This window comes from Plectropomus leopardus, chromosome 23 (assembly GCF_008729295.1).
Source record: "Plectropomus leopardus isolate mb chromosome 23, YSFRI_Pleo_2.0, whole genome shotgun sequence".
Classification (NCBI taxonomy): domain Eukaryota; kingdom Metazoa; phylum Chordata; class Actinopteri; order Perciformes; family Serranidae; genus Plectropomus; species Plectropomus leopardus.
This window is the reverse complement of record NC_056485.1, coordinates 774,422-794,895: the sequence shown is the minus strand read 5'-3', so window position 1 is coordinate 794,895 and position 20,474 is coordinate 774,422. Positions and strand designations below refer to the sequence as shown.

The 20,474-nt window shown below is 39.7% G+C and overlaps 1 protein-coding gene across 16 annotated transcripts in view; it reads left to right on the top strand.

Moving 5' to 3' along the window:
- ablim2 (actin binding LIM protein family, member 2) overlaps positions 1-20,474 on the top strand; it is a 113,588-nt gene that overhangs the window by 60,005 nt on the left and 33,109 nt on the right. For all 16 annotated transcript variants that reach the window (XM_042511939.1, XM_042511933.1, XM_042511927.1 and 13 more), the window contains 4 exons: positions 6,535-6,718; positions 10,820-10,932; positions 11,214-11,340; positions 11,488-11,581. In XM_042511939.1, the coding sequence (XP_042367873.1) occupies positions 6,535-6,718; positions 10,820-10,932; positions 11,214-11,340; positions 11,488-11,581 (518 nt within the window). The remainder of the gene's footprint in view (positions 1-6,534; positions 6,719-10,819; positions 10,933-11,213; positions 11,341-11,487; positions 11,582-20,474) is intronic.

The following is a 20,474-nucleotide window of genomic DNA, read 5'->3' as shown; positions in this document are numbered from 1 at the left end:
CTAATAAATCTCTAATATCGATACCGTATGCAAGGACTAGATCGAGGGTGTGATTGTAACGGTGGGTGGGTTTATGTACACACTGACTGAAGCCTATTAAAATCCAAAAGCGTGGAGAAAGCAGAACTAAGGCTATCACTATTAACATCCATGTGAATGTTAAAATCCCCTACAATAATAATTTTGTCTGATTTGAGCACTAAACCACTAAACTTGATATAAGCTCAGAGAATTCACATAGAAATTCAGAGTATGGGCCGGGGGCACGGTACACTATGACAAATAGAATTGGCTGAAGAGTTTTCCAGGATGGGTGAGAAAGACTAAGAAAAAGGCTTTCAAATGAATTATAGTTTAGCTTAGCCTTAGTGTGAATTGCTAAGCTTGAATCAAAAATAGCAGTGACTCCCCCTCCTCAGCCAGTGTCCCGTGCAACGTGACTATTTATATGACCAGGAGTGGATTCATTCAGGCTAACATACTCTTCAGGACAAAGCCAGGTCTCAGTGAGGCATAATAAATCAATATGATTATCCAATATTAAATCAGTGACTAAATGACCCTTGGTTGATAAGGATCTAACGTTCAAGAGTCCGCATTTAATTCTCCTGTTATGATGCTGTTTGACAGGAGATTAGTTAATTTTTATGAGATTTTCTTGTACAACTCGCCTTTTGTTTATTTTAGCTTTAAACAAATGAAGTGGTTGGGGGACAGGCACCGTTTTTTATAACATTTAGATTATGGGTGTGTGACTGTGCTAGAAGCTCAGAGAAGCGTGTAAGACTGCGACTCTGAAACCTGGTCCCAACTCTGGTTTGTCATGGCTTTGGGCCTCTAATAAAATCGGTCAGATTCTTAGAGAGTAGAGCGGCTCCATCCAAAGTGGGATGGATGCCGTCCCTCCGGATAAGACCAGGTTTCCCCCAAAAGGAGTGCCAATTATTAACGAAGCCCAACAAATAAACTACACTTGTTACAGGTACCACTAACACTGAAGGAGGCAGAGGAGTAACTAAACATCTGACACACTGAGCAGGAGAGAGCAGCAGAAGAGGGAGAGGAGCAAGGAGAAGCCATCGCTAACCAGAGCTAATGCTAATGAAGCTAACCGGCTAACAGTGAGAGAGTGGTTGTGAATACACAGGGGAAAACCGCTGAAAGGAGGAGACAGCTGTGAGTGATTAAGTAAAACTTATGTGAGTTTTCAGTCACACATAGATAAAAGCAGTCAAAGTAAGGAACAAGTTTAGAAGATTAGCTGTGAATCGCTCGTAGGAGCAGCTCAGAGACGCTACCAGAGGCACAGACAAGATGATGTAACACGCTTACCCGCAGTACGTCAGCACGTCGTCCAAAAAAAACAACTTTAGACAACTCAAATCAAGTCAAGACTGTAGTCTATCAGAGCAACTCAGATGGCAATCTTCTCTAGTAATTCAAAATAAGTCTAATAAGTTTCAAATAATTTGAATAATTTGAGGACACAAGTCAAGCCTAATGTCTGTCAGAGAAAATCCCAAGTCATATCCCCACTCATCCAACAAAAGTCAAAGTCAAGTCCTAAGGCCGTCAAAACTTGTCAAGTGAGATTTCAAGTCTTTCAAGACCAAAGAGTTCTATTTGGCATCTGAATCTGCCTCTCTCTCTGGGTATTTGGCTAACCATCTTTGTAAAGAGGGTTTGAGGAAGGTTCTATCATGAACTACATTCAGGTGGTTCCATGTTAAACAGGTGATAAATGTAGTGCTTTTAAACTTAAAAATGTCATGAATTTAACCTTTTATTTCTCATTTTGACAATGACCAAAGAGGTAATGACAATGTGCCCGTTTTGGGCCCATTTTTTAACTCATGTATCTTATCCATCCAGCTTTCCACCCTGCTGGTGTTTACTCCATCAGCACAGAGAATTATCTTTTCGTAGACAGGTTGCCAGACATCTAGACCGGATGTAAGGGAGCCGATAGCAGCCACTGGAAAGTATGTTGTCCACTTCCTGAGAAAACATTCCTGCTCGTATTGTTGTGGTTGTTTTATTAGCATGCTGTAACCCCTTCCAGGGCTTGATTAAAAAGTGAAATGGTCAACATCCTGGTTGTCCAACAAGTTGGTTAAAGTTTTTAACCAGATCAAGGGGTGGGAGAATTGGAATATTACACAACTATTGGGAAAATGTTGACATTTTAGTCAGAATACAGAATATTTCGGCCAAAAGTTGACCTTACACCACTTGAAATAGGCAGTTGTATGGCATAACCGCAAGAAATTGCCTTTACTGCTAGACAAATTGAAAAGCTGCCCATCACTTCAGGCTTTATACCTCCTGTACAGAAACATAACAGATTTAGAGCTGTTCTATTTACTGTTAACAAAACTGACTGAAACAAAGACATCCAGCAACAAACAATATACTTTGTGATGGCCAATATTTGAACCACATTAAATTGTGAATGGCTGTCAGTTTGTTTATATTTAATTCTAATTGTGTAAAAAGTAAAAATAATGAAGTAAATTATATAAAATGAGCCTGGTGTCATGATAATGAAGAGGGACTGTGAGAAGTCAGTGAAGTTATTGTCATGGTGGCCTACACAGTAGCCTACTCAAATCAGCAAAATGCATCCAGTTTTCATACGAAGACCTTTGCAGCTTGTAGAAACTTAGACTGGCTCAGGTGAGTCAGCGCGGCACAGTGTGTGATTTGTAAAGTGCTTAGTAATGATACAGAATGAGGATGTTGGAGGAGTTTAGTGAGGTGAACCTTGATGCAACCTCGGTGACCCAGGCCTTATAACACAGTGCACTGCACATGGTAAAGACAGGAAAGACCCTTTGTGGAAACATTCACAGTGACGCTCATAATAGTAATAGTGCAGTGTTTTTCAGAGGGGGGCAGGCATTGTCTTTAGCTCATAGCACTGTTGTACATTGGTAGAGTCTTACAGAGCTTCAAACCTAGCCATGGGGTGGAATCTCAGTCGACTGAGATAGTTTTAAGTTGAGCGGTTGTTCTTTTGTTTTGGGGTTTTTATTTGCGAGTCAACATGGTATGCAGTGTACTTCTAGGGACGTTTTGGCAGACTTTGCTGCAGAGTGATTACTCTTGACTTTCACGCCAGGTCCAGTTCTGTGTCCTTGCATCTGTCTTATTCTGGTGAATGACATATCTCAAGAACACCTTGAGGGAATGTTTTTAAATTTGTCACAATTGTTTACTTACTGTCAACAATTAATTGATTGGACTATGGTGGTCAAAGGTCAAGGTAACTGTGACCTTGTGTCTATCTTGCGAACTGATTAGAATAATATGTTTGAAGGTCAAAGGTGAAAGCCATACCTCATGACCTCATAAAACAAATTTTTAGCCATAACTCAAGAATTCATAGACTAAAATTTTACAAAAATGTGGAATTACATATAATTATGATGTTCTGACATTTTATATCCAAGAGGTCAAAGATCATCTTCACTGTGACATAATAAAGTACTGAAAAAACACTTTTCTGGCCATTATGCAATGTCATATCTCAGGACCTGAAGGAAAGACATTTGGTCAGATATTGAATTTGTGACACTGATCTTAGATGTCCACCTTGAACATGACTGTGGAGATCTTCTGTGCTGCTGGTGGAAGATGTGTGTGAAGCATCCTTCATCCTTTTTTACTGACAGATACAATAGTGTTTTTTTTTTTAACTTGCTATTTAGTGTCTTTACTGTCAACATTTCTGCGGTCAGTAGCAGTAGCAGCAGTACATCATTTACTTTGTTTCACTGGGCAGAAAGTGGGCCTCGGTTGCACTGCTGGTTGTAGCTTTCATTTTGTGTTGAATTGTTGAGTTGAGTTATGTGGCAGCATCATGGACAACAATTCACACCGAAAGCTTTCTGAGATCTGCGAAACCCTCCTTCACTCTGCCTGTAACAGTGCCTGGGTGTGTCTGAGCCTGTTCTTCGGAATGTGTGCACATCCTGCAGTATGTGTCAGGGCTGTGCATGATTTCATCCATGTTTTGTACACGTGTCTCCTCATACCTTCTCACATTCCTGCAAATGTGTGTGTTTGTGTGTGTGTGTTCTGAAAAGCATATGTAATGTGTGTGATCTCACCCACAAGCCACAAATGTCTCTTACCTCATACCCTCACACACCCCTGCAGGGGACTGTGTGTATGTGTGTGTGTGTGTGTGTGTGTGTGTGTGTGTGTGTGTGTGTGTGGTTCACTGAGCAGTTATGGAGCACAATACCAACTAATGCAAACACCTCTCATTTATCTTTGCTGTTGTGTTTTCCATTTAAAAAATGGAGGGAAGAGGAGTGGTAATGTTTTTGCTAAAGGAGTGGAAAAATATAGAGACTTCCCCTGAGGGCATGGCTGGTCTGTGATGTCATGTGGTTGCCAATGGTTACTGCATGTACACATTATGTGTTCAGGAGACGATGATCTAGGGTTCCTGTCATGTATTGTGAAGAGCCAGACAATAGACACAGTGCAGTCTTTACACACACATGCATATGCACACCCACATGCATGCTTGTATAATAATGCATCCATTATAAAAAGTGTGATGCTGTAGACTGTGTTAACATGCTCGAAAAACAGTCAAACATGTCAGATTGGCTCTGCTTACTAAAGAGCCTCCTCTTCTTTTTACTGCTTTTCAGTATTGGATAGTATGGAATTCATGTTGTCATTTAAGCACAGTCTAATAAACATACCACTACAGATTTTACTTTAGAAGAAAAGAGACACTAATGTGTGCATATCCAGTCAAAATACACACAGGTGCAGGACAAAACATGTATTTACTGCATAAAAATAGAAAAAGGTTGACACACTGTTAAACCCAATGGGCAATTTTTATTTTTTTCACAATGCATTGTTTCGATCTACAAGATCTCCCTCAAGATCTTTCGAGTGTGGGCGGCAATCAGCCAAAACTATTATCAACTGCTGAACAACAAAGAAGAGGGACAATAACTACAAACACCACAAGAGGGAGACTGCTTAGCCATCGTACCTCAGTAAACAGAAAAAACATTAAAAGTTCACAACCTTTGAAAAAAAGTATATTTTACAATGTTGAATGTATTTGTTTAAAAAAAAAAATCCACATAAATTATTGGGGACTATAGTCTGATGTGGACAAGATAAAATTTTACATTAACAAGAAAACAGCAAATAGTATATGCAGGTATATATATCAGGTCTCCGCACATACAGCATGGCAATGGTTTGTGTAAGGAAAAAAGGGGACAATATGTCAGGGGGGCGTTTATTCTTGGGCAGCATATGAAACAATCATGCCTAAAGAGCATTCTAAGAGTCTGTGTGCTAGCAGCTCTGGGAGGCTGCACTTTGATACAGTGGTGCATTCACCTTATATTCACTAGTAAGATACAAACATCATAAAAACACAAAAGGAAGACAATGAGAATTATTTAAGAACTCATAAAACACCTCCTTTTTGGAAGATGATGCTGGCAATGGCAACATGCAGTGTAGTTTTGCAGCAACTTGTTTTATTGTCACTAATAAACTAATTTTAGTTGATCTATGTGTGACAGAGCTCCAAACTCAATCTAAAAACTTCTCAAAAGGAGTCCTAGCTCAGGAGTCATTTACGGAAATTCTCACAACAACTCAGAGATGTGGTTGATGTGGTTGCTTGGTATGATGCATTCTTTTAAAGATGTGATTGGTTGTCACAGACACGCCTCTTTGTGAGCCCTCAAGGTGTGGACACCCAGTGTAAATAAAATGAACTGCATCACTATATGAGACTGAAAGGGCTTTTTGTGTGATCAAACTACAGAACTGCAACATTTTTAAAGTTGCAAATCTCTCATTGATTGATTCATTTTTGGCATCATATTGTTACTTTGTTGGTTGGCAGATGTGAGCGCATCTCTAGTGAGATCAACCACAAACATTCTCCCTGTACCCTCTAATCTGTGGCATTTCATTAAGTCATTCTCTTCCAGTGTTTCAAGAATATTTTTAAATATATTCTGCAAAAACTATTCTCTATAATGTTTCCTCTTTGTCTTTTCACCTTTTTTCCCTTTGATTAAGAAAGTCTTAAGCCACTTAAAAGTCCCCCTCTTTACTCCTAAGACACTGTGTGAATGACCTTAACTTTTTACTATGATCTAGTCTTAACTTTCAGGAGAAATTCTAATAAAATGTGATAATTTTAAGAATTTTCTCAGATTTTTTGTCATTTTGTCAACTCTTTGCAGCAGGAAGCTTTGTGAATATGGCCCAAGATGCCTCTCCTCATTGTGGTCACGTTTTGCACAATGGCTTTGATTTTGGAATTAGCTTGAAGTCATTGTTGCACTGGAGGAATTTGAATTTTCTAGGTTTATTTTTTAAACATGTTCACTTATGAAATTTAATGATCCGTCCTCACTGTCCTTCCTTCCCTTCTTCTGTCCATCAATCTCTTTTCTCATTCTCTTTTCCCTCTCCTTACGATACGACTTCATCCTCCCTCCTTCCCCCTGTTCTTCCCTTCTTTTTATACAGTATGTGGTTCTGAACTGGCCCAGGGAGGCTTCTTTGTGCGGCAGGGTGAATACATCTGTACTCTGGACTACCAGCGACTGTACGGGACCCGCTGCTTCAGCTGCCAGGACTTCATCGAGGGGGAGGTGGTGTCTGCTCTGGGGAAGACCTACCACCCCCGTTGCTTTGTCTGTGCCTCCTGCAAGTAAGAAACAGGGATATGGGATTTATTGCATTCATGAGTTTAGCTGCTTCTTCACTCATAAGACATGCAAGTTATCTTTGACTTTTACAGCAGTGACTTGTGACAGGGTTGACCTCAAGTCGACATACAGGTATTATGAATTTGATGTTATAATGAAGCGTAGGGTGTGAGTGGGAGGTCAATAATACAGTGGAGAACATAGTTGGTCTTTTTTTTACCTATATATAAACATACTAAAAGTCAGTGGAACCAGTATGCCTTCTAAGGGTTTCTCCCAAACTATTCTCATTCCAAAGTGTCAAATACCGTTGTTTGGTCATTGTTATCCTTGTCAGACATCAACTAAAAAAGCCAACCTTTCAGGACAGTATTATAAGCCTCTGGACGGCGTCAATTGATAACAGTACAGGACAGTGATGGTTTGAAATACTGCCAGATGTTGTGCATGTTGAGCCAAACCATGATGGTTTTTTTTTTCAAGCCTATTCATGTGCTTTTGTTGCACGAGAATTGATCACGAGGTGTTTTTGCAAATGTTGTACATTTATACTGCAAAAGACTCTAAGCACCTAACAAGCAGAAACTGTACATTTGCTATGAGAAAATGAAACTGTGTTTTGAAAAGACACAACACATGTAACAGGTGTAAATTGACACGGCATCCCAGAACATCAACAACAGATGCACCCAGGATACCTAACGCATCACATGTATACGTCAAAAATCTACTGACCAAGCAGTGATATGTGAAGGTTGGGAATGACGATTATGATATTGCTCCAGTTTTTTGGTGCATAGTAAAGGTCTCAGTATGCCTCAAACTATGTGCTTCTCAGCTTGTGAAACAGCATTTAATTTTCATTTAAACATCAGAATTGTGGGGGCTGTTTGAATAAATCTGATGATCCCGTCCACTTCACTCAGTGATTAGTCAGCTGCGTGGAGGCAAGAAAAATCCTCTCTCTAAAGCTTAGTTTGCTTCATTTTTTTGAGGATCCTAGCAGCAACATTCTTTATGGGCTGAAGTTGGCTGACTTTTTGTTTATGTATCACTAATTAAATTAAACTCACACACACAACCTAACATGTGTATATGTGAGTATGATCAGTGTTGTTTCTCAGGCCTGGAAAGGTAATGAGAGTCTCTCTCAGGCAGGAATTCTAAGCGTGTGGTCAGTCAGTGCAGCCACTTAGCCCAGTCCCACAGCCAGTGTTAAGTGTCTTTTGAACTGGGGCTGGGTTTTCTGTGGGTGTGTGTGTAATCATACCTCTGTGATCCCCACACTGAACCTGAGATCAGAATGTTCCAGTGCAGCATTGGAGGTCTATAACGTGATCATCAAACTACAGCATTCCTCTTATAAAAAATATTGCTTTTGTGGTGGAAAACACACAGGCTTATTGTCCAGACTATTAAAATAGGGCTGAGAGAAAGAGAGCAATGCTGCCCTCAACTGTGTGTGTGTGTGTGTGTGTGTGTGTGTGCGTGTGCGTGTGTGTGTGCGTGTGTGTGTGCGTGTGTGTGTGTGTGTGTGTGTGTTTGTGTGGGTGTGTGGTGTGTATGTAGCCTCTGATATGCAAGTGCTACCTGACAATTCAACTAAAATTGCAACTATACATGTATTTACCTTAGTGGAGTGAACTGGAATCACATGATGTATACTTGAGTCACAGACTTGTTTGCATTTTGTCTTTACCTGACAAAATCAAAAAAGACCTGCAACTGGTCTTGAACTTTTACACCACTGACTTGTGCCTTCACTTGCACTTGAGCCTTTTGACTTGACAGTACTTGACACCATCTCCTTAACCCAAAGAGTAAAATATATTTTTATTTAAAAACACAAAGTTGCTCATGGGGGAAAGGCATCTGAAACCAGCACGAGAAAAGTAATGTTACACCAGCTTTCAGTTTTTTTCTTAAATAATGTTCAAGTAATTTTTGTGTGCTTTTTACTATTTTTTTCTAATTTTTGAGTGATTTCTTCTTTCGTTGTCATTGCATTCTTCCCACATTTTTGAGAGAAATCAGGCCTCAGGTTTGAAAGGGTAAACATATAGTTAGTGAGCTCATGATGACAAATACACATTTTAAAAAGCATTCATGATTTTTGTAAATTTAACATTGGCATTACATTTGTTTAAGAGCACATTATGACTTTTAGGACCTAAAACTGGATGAACTTTCATCCATGCCGATACAGTGAGGTATCACAACAAAACACATCTAAAACACAGTCGAATCAGTTTCAACTAAATATTATGTAACAATACAGATGCACTTTTTGAGTTGAGACTTCCTTTACACATAAGTCTGGGTGTTGCCCCTAAAATACACTTCTCCTGACCAAATATGATGTCACCAATGTGGTTTATTGGACACACTCCATACCTCTCTGCCAGTTTGGGAATGTGATTGGCCTGATTTGGGATACATGGTCATGTCAGCTCATTTAAGTGCGCTCCATTGGCTGATATGTGGCTGGATTTCTATGATTTGTTGTTTTATATTTTCATTTCTTTCTGCTCCATACATCCATGCCTCTCCACAGTGACACTGATAACATGCTGGTGATTAGCATATAATGTTCACCATGTTCACCATCTTAGGCATTTTATGCTTCAGTTCAAAATAGTTTATTTAAACACTAAATATTTATTTATTTATAACGTTTATTTGATAGGGACTATGTGAATAAACATAGTACAACTTCAGCCTGCTAGAAAAAAGCTGTAGTAACTGATGCCTCACGTATATTGCTAGTTCCCAACTCCTGTCCCTAGTTAGGCTTTTAGTGAGGAAAAGAAGAAAAAAAAAGGGGGGGAAAGAAGGTGATATCAAGTTTACATACAATAAAGTGAATTCAAATAAGTTTCAGATTAACACTAACCCTAAAATACTGCTGAGGCTGATGGGACTGTAAGAGGTTTTGCAGGTTCTCTGACCTGATAATAGCAATAGCACTCAATTTAAAGGGATTGCCACAGTTTCAAAACTCATCCGGAAGGAAGCACAAATATCTGAACCAAATTTCTATTCAGCATTCTATCTAGTGTTTGAGATATTTCAGTCTGAACATTACCTGTAGGCTTAAGGTGGCCCTTAAAAAGTCAGTGGATTACTGAAGTCATGGGAATCATCCTCTGGTCACAGTCAATGTCACATGTACAAAATGTCATAACATCAATTTAGAAATCCCACACATTGTCGTTTTGTTTTTATTGCACATAAATAAGGCAGAGGAAGTTAGAAAGCTTAAAACCTGACTTTTTGACTGTTTTACATGATGAACCTATAATCCGAGCCCAGTCTGCCTGGATGTCTTCCTCTGTCAGTAGCTGGCCGTGACATCAGCATGACAGTAGCTCTAATATCATATTAGCGAGCAGCAGGAAGCAGCACGTGGCAGCCAGTCAGAGCGCTGCTCTGCCAACACATCTTCACTCCTTATCTACTTGACTTGGTGACAGCAGCTATGCAGCAGCACAGACAAACAGCCACAAGACATTGTGTCATTGTAATGTCCCTCTCAACAGTGTAATGGCATTTGTCTCTTAAGGGATTTTGCAGGTGATTAAAAAAACGATGAACTAGAGACAGTGGAAGGGAAACGGCCTCTTCATTACTTCCTACCCCCTACTTCTGGTGGCCTCGCTCAGACCAACCCTCTCTTCTCTGATCTCAACTACACACCTGTAAAGATTTGTGACCTCATCTTGCACAGTTGTGACGCTATAGCGGTGATTGGACACATAATCAATTCACAGAGTGCTAAAAACCTGTCTTTAGGTGGATTTCCATTAACCCTCAAATTGAAATTGCGGATATAAAAAACGCCCAATGGAAACATGTCAATTTCGAAAAAAATGGAAACTTTTTTTGTCTTTTGTAGCTCACATGATGCTATGGCTATGTGCTTGTCAGTAGGAACTGGTTCCCTTGGCCTTACAAAGCTGCTGATCCACCTGAGACAGCTGTGTCCAGTGATAGTCTACATGTTGTTTCAGAGGTGTAGAATAACTTTGTAAGCTTTGAGAGCACAGAGCACATCAGTCAGCATCCTCTAATGCTCTAACAATCTGTCTGTTTTCTGTTTGCAGACAGCCGTTCCCCGCTGGTGACCGGGTGACATTTAATGGGAAGGAGTGTATCTGCCAAAAGTGTACCGAGCCTCTCCCTGCCAACAGCCCCGCACCCATACAGGCTGTCCATAGTCAGTACTCTATTTCTGTCTGTCTCTCTTTGACTGTGTCTCAAAAGTGGACTTTTGCATCATGTACAGTATGATTTATCACAAGGCTCTTTGTCATAATTTTTTGTTTCATCCCTTAAGTTGGCATCTTTCTAAAATTATGTAATTCCACTTTCAGAAAACCAAATGTCCAGTGTTCAGTTCATCTTTATTTTTTATTTTTTGCATTGTAGAGGAAACTCTTCCACACAGAGAAAGTCAAGTCTCATTAAATCTCAGTATGTCCCGTCCTTCCTCTGCAGACTGCTGCGGCTGTGGGAAGGAGTTCAAGAATGAACAGTCTCTGGTAGCGTTGGACAAGCACTGGCACCTGGGCTGCTTCAAATGTAAAGTCTGCAACAAGGTGCTCAACGCTGAGTACATCAGCAAGTAAGTCAGTATGGCTGCCATACATGTTGTCAGATGATGAAAATATAATGTTGTTATCATATTTGGAGTGCTGCTGAGTGCTGTCAGCTGTAACACACTGCACAGAGGACTCTTCTGACAGATGTGTGTCCTGTGTTGTTCTGTCAGGGATGGAATCCCCTACTGTGAGATGGACTACCACGCCATGTTTGGCATCCAGTGTGAGAGCTGCAAGAAGTACATCACTGGCAAAGTCCTGGAGGTAACATCACACCACTGATGGCTGACATTCTACATTCATTTTAGCTTTGTTACTAAGTCAGCACATTCAGCTGAAAAGACGTGTGTTTACCAGCTGAAAGGGTCTGAAGAAAGACACAAGATGCTGTTGAATGTTATCATGAGAGGACAAGGTCCTTACCAACACTGAGGACTCAAAGTCAGGATATCTCATAGTTCTGCTTTGGTTTTCTTTGGATGCTTCCACACTGGCGATAGGCGGAGCTGGAGGCATGATTTTTTCAGGTTGTCCGTCCATACATCCTGTTCTTGTGAAGATGTTGTCTCAAGAACGCCTTGAGGGAATTTCTTCAAATTTGGCACAAACATCCACCTGGACTCAAAGATGAGCTGATAAGAATTTGGTGGTCATAGGTCAAGGTCACTGTGACCTTGTGTGTCCATTCTTTTGAAAATTATATCTCAAGAAACAGCTTGTGGAATTGTACTCAAATTTGGCACAAACATTCATTTTGACTCAGTGATGAACTGATAAGATTTTGGTGGTCAGAGGTCAAGGGTCACTGTGACCTTGCACCCATCTCATTATGAGGATCACAATTTCTTAAGTACACACTTTGGGGGAATTTCTTTAAATCTGGCATAGGAACATAGAGAAAGGGAGATTTTGGATTTAGATTGTGCACAGAGGGAAGATGTGTGTGAAGCATCCATGTTACCACAGACATGGATGTAAACTTTAAGCAGAACTTGTGCACATTGATGTGTGGCATGCAAATGTGAGGCAGTAACTCTAGTTTCAGACTGTCAGACTTGTCAGAGCCAACTTTATGGAAGTGCAGCATTAAATTGTAGGCGTGCCCCTCTGAATGTAGTTCTTTCTGGGCTCTACCAATTCTGCGTAATTTCGCAGAATGTATGTTGTTATTTGACATTCTTCATATTTCTCCTTCTCACATTTCGACTGAGCAGATTCCAGCGCTGACCCTATTTCCCCAAAGTGAACATTAAAATTTCATCACATCTTATGCACTACTAATGCAGATACATGAAATGTTTCTAGAATTTGCAGCCCAGCTCTGCATTGACATCATCAGGAACATATTTTCCCTCTGAGTATGAAAAGAGTGGTGCAGAGGGCAGCTCCGCAAGGCTAACAGGGGGAGCTCTGCTCAGATCAACCATTCGTCCCTCTGTAGCCAGCTGTGCGTCAGTCCACAGGGGACAAGCAGCCAAACACAGCCTGCTCTGCTGCTGGGCCTGCTGGATATTCAGCACAATCTCTCTCTGTTCCTCTCTCTCTCTCTGTTTGTCTGTCTGTCTCTCTCTCTCTCTCCGGCTGTGGGATAATAGCTTTGGCCTCACTCTTCTCTGCACACATACATTTTACCTCTCCTTGCTTTCTGTCCTGCTCTTTCCCTCGGGCAGGTCACCTGCTCAGTGTCACTCTCTGAGGTAGCACTCCATCTCTGTGTGCTGAAAACAAAGCCACACAGCTTCCTGTCCTCTTGTTGTAGAAAACATCTACAGCTACAGGAGAGATTGCACACTCAGCTGTCTCTTTGGAACACATCAGTGTCCACTGCTTTACTTTTTTTTAACCCTTGAAATCTAGATATCAGTTTTGTTGTGCTGCATTCACACACCTTTCACAGGAATTTAAACTTTTAAACTGCAAGAAATTAGTTGATTTAGCTCTTTAACTTTTTTGAACACAGTTTTTGTGTTCAAAAAAGCTTGGGAGAAATGTACAGAAAACTATATACGTAATGATCATAATTAGATTTTTAAAATATAAGGCTGCTATCTTATGATCTTCATGTGAGGCTTTTGTATATAGCTTGTTTGCAGACAGTCTGGACACAGTCAAGATCACAGGAGCTTCGAAATACCCATATGAGTCATATCACAATAAAATCTTGAGATAAGCAGGAGAACAATCAGAAGCAGGGCTGGCCTAATACACGTTACAGGGGCGTAGATTAATGTTCACAGAGGGCGGGGTTTAACATATGTGACATATGACGTAATATTGTAAGAATATGCGTCATATATTCTTACAATATATAAGAAGCAGGGGTGGGGCTTGTAAACGTGTAATAGGGGCATGGTCCTAATAATTGTAAGGGGTGCGGCTATAACAGTTTATCAAGGGCAGGGCTTACAAGACGTTACAGGGGCGGGGCTTAAATTATGTAAGAAAGGCGGAGCTTTTAAATGTGTAACTGGGGCGGGGATTAAAATACGTCAAAGGGGCATGGCTACATGGCTGTCGATGTGTGTATATTTATACACACATCAACAGAGGGTATTAATCACTTATGATGCAGCATAGATTCTTAAAAATGCATGAAAATGATTACACTTTGCTTAACCCCAACAATGTAACAAATATGACGAAGCATAAATTATTATAAATGCATTAATATGTACCTCACTTTATTAAACACATACAATGATAACTTATGATACTGCATGGGCTGTTAAAGCACACTTTGAGTCCTTACTACAGCTGATTGTTGATGAGTGTATAGGAAAGTATAAGTATTTATAATGCAATGTAAGCCCCAGCATTCAACCTCTAGTTTATAAGTAGTCAGAGCATCCATAAAACCCTTGCAACTTACATTTCATTACAAGTCCCATCTAGAATGGTTTATGGCTGTTGACATAGTGCTCAGTTAGTGTTATGCGTGCATATTACACACAAGAGTAAAGGTGTGACAGATTACACTGAACCATTCTTTGTCAGAAATCAAAATCAGATATGGAGATGTGATCGTCATTTCTCGTGTTTATAAGTCTCATGTTTGTATGGTCACCTGTAATATCTTTGTCTGTTAGAAGTCCTGTTTCGAATTGGTTGTATGAAAATGTTTATTGACATTCTTATCATGGTAAGCAGTGAGAAGTGTTTTTAGTAATACATAAATATGTTGCTCTGCTTAGTTGTAACTATAAAAACTCAGTATTGTTGTGCATGTTGTGAACCACTAGGAATGATGACGTCTTTTTTTTTCACTAGTTGAGGCCCAAATATAGTGTACAAACCCACTTATCTGTGTTCTGTGATACAATTGCGCCTAGTCACATTTATATTTACCATTCAAATAATGCCCATAGCTACAATGTACCACACACTACAGACTTATGTGCTTCAGTTCAACCTATAAGGTTAGTAAATAAAAGTGAAAGCAGTCAGGTATGATTGGTGAGTGGTTAAAAAAGGCACAATAAAACTGAGGAAGTGTGAGACAGGTAGGAGTCAGTGCAGTGGAATGTTTCTGAGAGAAGCAGTTTGTTGTTCTGCAGGGATGGAGGGATGGAGGGACTGACACGGGATACTCTCTTTGGGAGGAAAGAGGGATGAGAGAAGGAAGAGAAGAAAGCTTTTAGATAGGGGGTCTTGGAAGCTCCTATAGTGACCTGGGAACAACAGAGCTGCACTATGGGAACAAACAACAATCCCACTCTCTCACCCTCTCTCCTTCTTTCATTACATGGCACTCTCTCCTGCTCTCTCCTTTCATAATCTTCTCTCAGGTTCCTCTGTCTGCACAGAAACACAAACGCAAGAAATGAGACACAAGTTGCTCTCACTGCTGTGTTTGTGTGTGAATAACATCCTCCATTTGTGTTACTTACAGTGTTCTGTCAGGCTATCAGATGTATACTTAAGCAATATGTAGGACTTAAAAAAAGTCCTGCAAACTTAAAAAAAAAAAAATGTATATATATGTGTGTATATACAGTTAGCCTTCATCCCAGCAAGCCATTTATTTTTGTAAAGAAAACTAAATGACATTGTTATTATTAAAGTCTTTTTTTCTTCTAAGATACAAACTTTATAAAAATCTTGCAGGTTAAGGGCACCTTAAAATGAACTATTTTCACAGAGCCCTTACTCTTTAAACAGCCTCATCCTGCATTAGAAAATAACACAGCTACACACCCAAATAGCTAACAGAACAATGGCCAAGCATCAGGGAGAAGAAAACACTGAATATGTCAAAAACAAAGAAAACTATTGAGTATGTATTATTGTATATAATAATAATTATTGTATATAATTAGATTATCAGGGAAACCCATCTGTGAAGCAGGACTGACAGGAAATAATCAGCTTAAAATTCATCACTTGTTTTACACAGACTTCCTTCAGTTGTTGTGTTTACTAATTGAGTTCTTCATACAGTTTATCAGTTGTTCTGTACTGTTTTTGTTCTGCATTAAATATGATATGAAATATCCACAAAATATATCACTTAGTCAGGGCTTGTTCCTTTTCTCAATAATAGAAAAGGGGTCCCTTTTTAAGGAAAAAGGTTGGGAGCCACTGCTGTAAAGCCTCAAGTGGCTTATTTCTGTTATAATATGTTACTACATATACCTGTCATTTTTTCATAAAATAAACACACAGCGACAACAACAAAATGCAATAATTTATTGGCAACAAATGATCATTCTTCTGCCATGTAAGGCTTTCTTTGTTTCTGTCACCAACATTTTTTTTTTTTTTTTTTTTTTTCATTCGTTGAAAATCAGCATTGCATATTTCTGACTGGTCTGGTCCTGGTGGGTGATAAATAATTAATGGCCATTGCTCTCTTTAACCCAGCATCCCATATGACAGTAGGTGAGTATTTCACAACGTCTTGGAATTTGAGTAATGCAATCATAATCAAGAACCAGAACTGTCTGTTCTATACTTGTCCCTATAATGTCTACAGCACAAAGTCCATCAAGCAGCACTAAAAGCACCTGTACCTTTAAAGCGCGCGCGTGTGTGTGCTGAGTATTCTGCTTCTATTCTCCTGTCATTACCTCAACCCTTAAAAAAAAGAAAGATGGGTTTCGAGTTTATTTTGATGATATTAAATGAAACTTCATGCAAACTCATAAAAACATTAAATCAAGCTTTCTACGGTGTAATTCCTGTGAGAGATTCTGTGCTGGGCTGCACTTGGACACACTAACAGTGAGACTGAACATTCAAAATGTCATGACATTTGGTTGAGATCAAAGAATGTGCTTTGTGTGGATGTATGGAGTCAGTCGTCTGGAGCTGGCAGTGGTGGAGGAGGTTGAATTGAAGCTTTGCTGTTTGTGCCTCCATCTCTGGCTCTGTGGCTCATCGCTGTGGCATTTATTTATTGCTGTTTCCAGATATCACCTGTCAGTCAGTTAGTATTAGGAGGTGCTGTGGTGTCTCTTTCTTTGGATGTGCTGTTAGGCTCACTGCACTGTACCGGCATTATGGGGTTAACTTGCCAAAAGGTTGATTGCAGAGCACAGTGGTTTACATCAGCAATGAGAGCCAAGAAATTTAAACAACAGGCTGAGCAAAGACTCTCAGTTTCATATAACAGAATGATGGAAATGATTGTTCTCTGTAGGACAAGATAAGTAAGATCCCAACAATAAAAAGAGGTTTGAGGCATTGTCCATGAATGCTCATGTTATCTTACAATACACACCACTGTGAACTCACTTTGCACTTGACAAGATCAGTGGCAAATGTGCTCAAAGTTGAAACTTATTGAACTTTGAGACAGACATAAAATCTAAGATCTAAGATAACACTGGCTTGAACACTGTTCAGTGTTTTCACTATCTCCGTGAGAAAGCAGCTCATGTTGTTGCAAAGTTGATCATGTGTAGGTACCTCTGATTACTTTGTGTCATAGACCTAAAAAAAGCTAACTACATAGTTCTTATGATTGTTCTAGATAAGCTGCAAATGTGAAGCTTGTTAGTCTGAATGTTCAATTACAAGATGGTTCAATGATGTTTAAAAACACCTTTAAGATATTAACAACTAATTCAGAAAACTTTCAGAATCCCATTTGTGTTTTGTGGCAGGCTTTAATGGCTGTTGGTAGCTGCTGGACAATTCAGTATCGCCAGGAAGAGAATTTTTTCTTTTTATGCTGGAAGCAAAGTGCTTGTCAGATCATAACCATGTGTTCTCATCGGACGTGGCAATAAAATTTGCATTACTCTCGAGAGTAATGCTAGAATGCTTTGTTTTGACTCACTTCATACACAAGTTATGCACCACTAATTAACTGTTTTGTGAATTTAAAAGGCTACTGTTAATGGCTGTTTTTTTGGGTTGTGCTAACTTGATAGTACAACCAATTGCTGTAAAAAAGAGAAATGTTTTGTCAACTTACCAGACCTCCTCACTCACTTTCCTCCGAGTGAGTGGTCAATTAGGGAAAGTCCTGTGTTTTTTATGACTTTTATGACTCCACCACCCCAACATTGGTCATGTGACAGTAACCATCCAAAATATGTCGGTAATGTACAAATTACTGGCTCATAATTACATTGGACACGTACAAATTTTGCTGTTTTACTTTATGTAGAAATAGTGCATGAGAATAGCCTGGGTATGTTTAACAGTACAAGTACCAGGTAATATAAAAGCTTGAACTGGATATGGACTGAGTTTCTGTTTTGTTGGATTAGCCGGTGAATCAGGTAATGGAAAGATTTATTGTTTATTTTCCATTTTATTTCATATTAGAAAATGTCCCAAACAGAATTTGATGAAGGTTCACTTGTCTTGATGAAAGACTGGCCAAGTCTATGAAAAGCATAACGGATTTTCTTTGTGTGTGTGTGTGTGTGTGTGTGTGTGTGCACACGTGTGTGGTAGCCATGCCTGGATCTCCAAAATCCATTCCAATCTTCCAAATGGATCACCCATCTCACCTGGCTGTTTCTGCATTTACAAGCTGAGCATATTGACAAGGCATTAGAGAAAAGTCATTTTAAATGTGAGCAGATGCTCTGTATGTTATTGGATAAATAAAGAGGGAGCAAAAGCCTGACAGCTCATTGCAACCTCACCTGCCGCTCCATCACTTGGCTCTCCAAGCTCTTTATCACAGCTGTTTCAAAAACCCCAAACTCTGCAAGAGTCTCAGCCACAAACCTCGTACAGCTACAGCTGGTCAGCCAGGGTTTACCTCCCCAGTAAAACTTCCAATGACCAGCTTTCAAGTTCACCCCCCGCTATAATCATCCTCAGCCCCTCCTCTTCCTTGACTTATCAGTCCCTCAGGACATCGAATACAATTATTTTCCCTCACACAGCCTTGGATTGTGACAAAGGAAGGATCTGATTGTGGTGCTATCTCTTTTCCGGCCCTCTCATACTTTCCATGTTTTAATTTCAATTCAGTTCCAGCCTTTTTACACAAGGACTCAATATTTCTAAGTCAACTTCCTCTTTTCTCTGAGTCTCTGTCAATCATACCTGTCTCTGTTCAGTTTCACTTTGTTTAAAGAATGACTAATAAATCTACCTTATTCTTTTGGCATGGCCTCCACAACATGCTGCCAGTTTTCAAGCACATGACCTCTGTTTTTCTCCCAATAATACCTGGAACTGGAATCTCTCCGGTCAGTGGTCAGTTCTACATGTCTCTGGTTGCTCCCTTGCTCCATCTGGTCCAAATAAACATAACACAGGGTTGTTATTGAAGAAATAGGGTGTTGACGTCCTGTTCTCTGGTAGTATTCCATATTGAAATGAAGCAGCAAAGTGGAGGGACCTCTGAGGAATGGTGCGTAATCAGGCCGCTATTGGAAAGAGATGGGATGATTTTTGGGAGGCAGAGATCAACAGATATCACGTGACTGTTTTGCAAGAAAAAATTAATGACTTCTTTGCAAAAACCATTCATCTTGAGTCATTTAGTGAATTATCAAGTCCATAAATCACACAAGTTTTAAACAAGAAAATCTGCCAACAGAGTTTGATAATTCTACTTCATTCCAGTGATACATAACACAGCACAAAACAGAATATTAGTATTTAGAGTATTACCACTGAGAAACTGGAATGGTATTCAGATAGCCCAACAGACTGATAGAATTGTTAACCCTTTGAAGCCTGCAGTGGCATCACTCTTCTTGGACTTCTTTAAGATGCCTTCACAAGTATTAAGACCTTTGAACCCTGAGCAAATTAGTGTGTTTCCTTTCAGAAACATGGGAAAAAGGCAATGTGCAACTGCATTACCAATGTTTTTGTAAGCAACAAGTAAATAGAAAAATATTTTTGAAAAAGAAAGGGAAAAAATATTTTATTATTACCTTTTTTTCTTTTTCTCTTTTTCTCATTACCTTCTTCCCATGTTTCTGAAAGAAATCAACCCAATTTGCTCAGGTTTCAAGGGTTAAAAAGGAGTGGTTTGGGGAAGAATATCTAGTTTTGGACGAAAGATTTGTTAGTCAAGTCAAGTCTATTTTATTTATGCCCATTATCACAAATCACAGTTTGCCTCAGAGAGCAACAGTACATTGCTCTGTCCTTACAACCTCACAGCAACCAAGGAAAAACTCGGTCCCTGGACTAGATAAAAAAATCTGGTCAAGAAAAATAGTATCTCAACCCAACTGCAACAGCAGAGGTGCCCTTGAATAAGGCACTTGGATGATTGCTCATTGTTGTTCAGGTCTTCATGAGTTCAAAGTGCTGGATCCCTAGCTTAAACCCAAAGGTTACCAAAAGCCGACAAGCATTCAGAAAATAACTGTTCAAAAACAAAGAAATACAATACAGAGGAACGCCCGATGCAGACCTGAACAGACTCGAGGATTATTAGACTGACACAGTCCCTAATATAAAAGAGAGAGCATAGTAACACTGGCAGCAGCACTTTGGACCAACTCTTGTCCCATGTTGGGTATGGGACTGATACAGAGAGAGAAACACAATGTTGAGCTCACATAATCAGGATAGTTGGACCAGGCGAGAGTATCAGTGATGATCACATATGAACCGTGTATTACCGACACATCCGTCCTCGCCTCATGCTGCCTCGTGGCTTCTTACTCAAACTCTAGATAACATATCAGAGCCCTCTAGCTCCTAAATGTCAAGCCATTTAATATCAAGT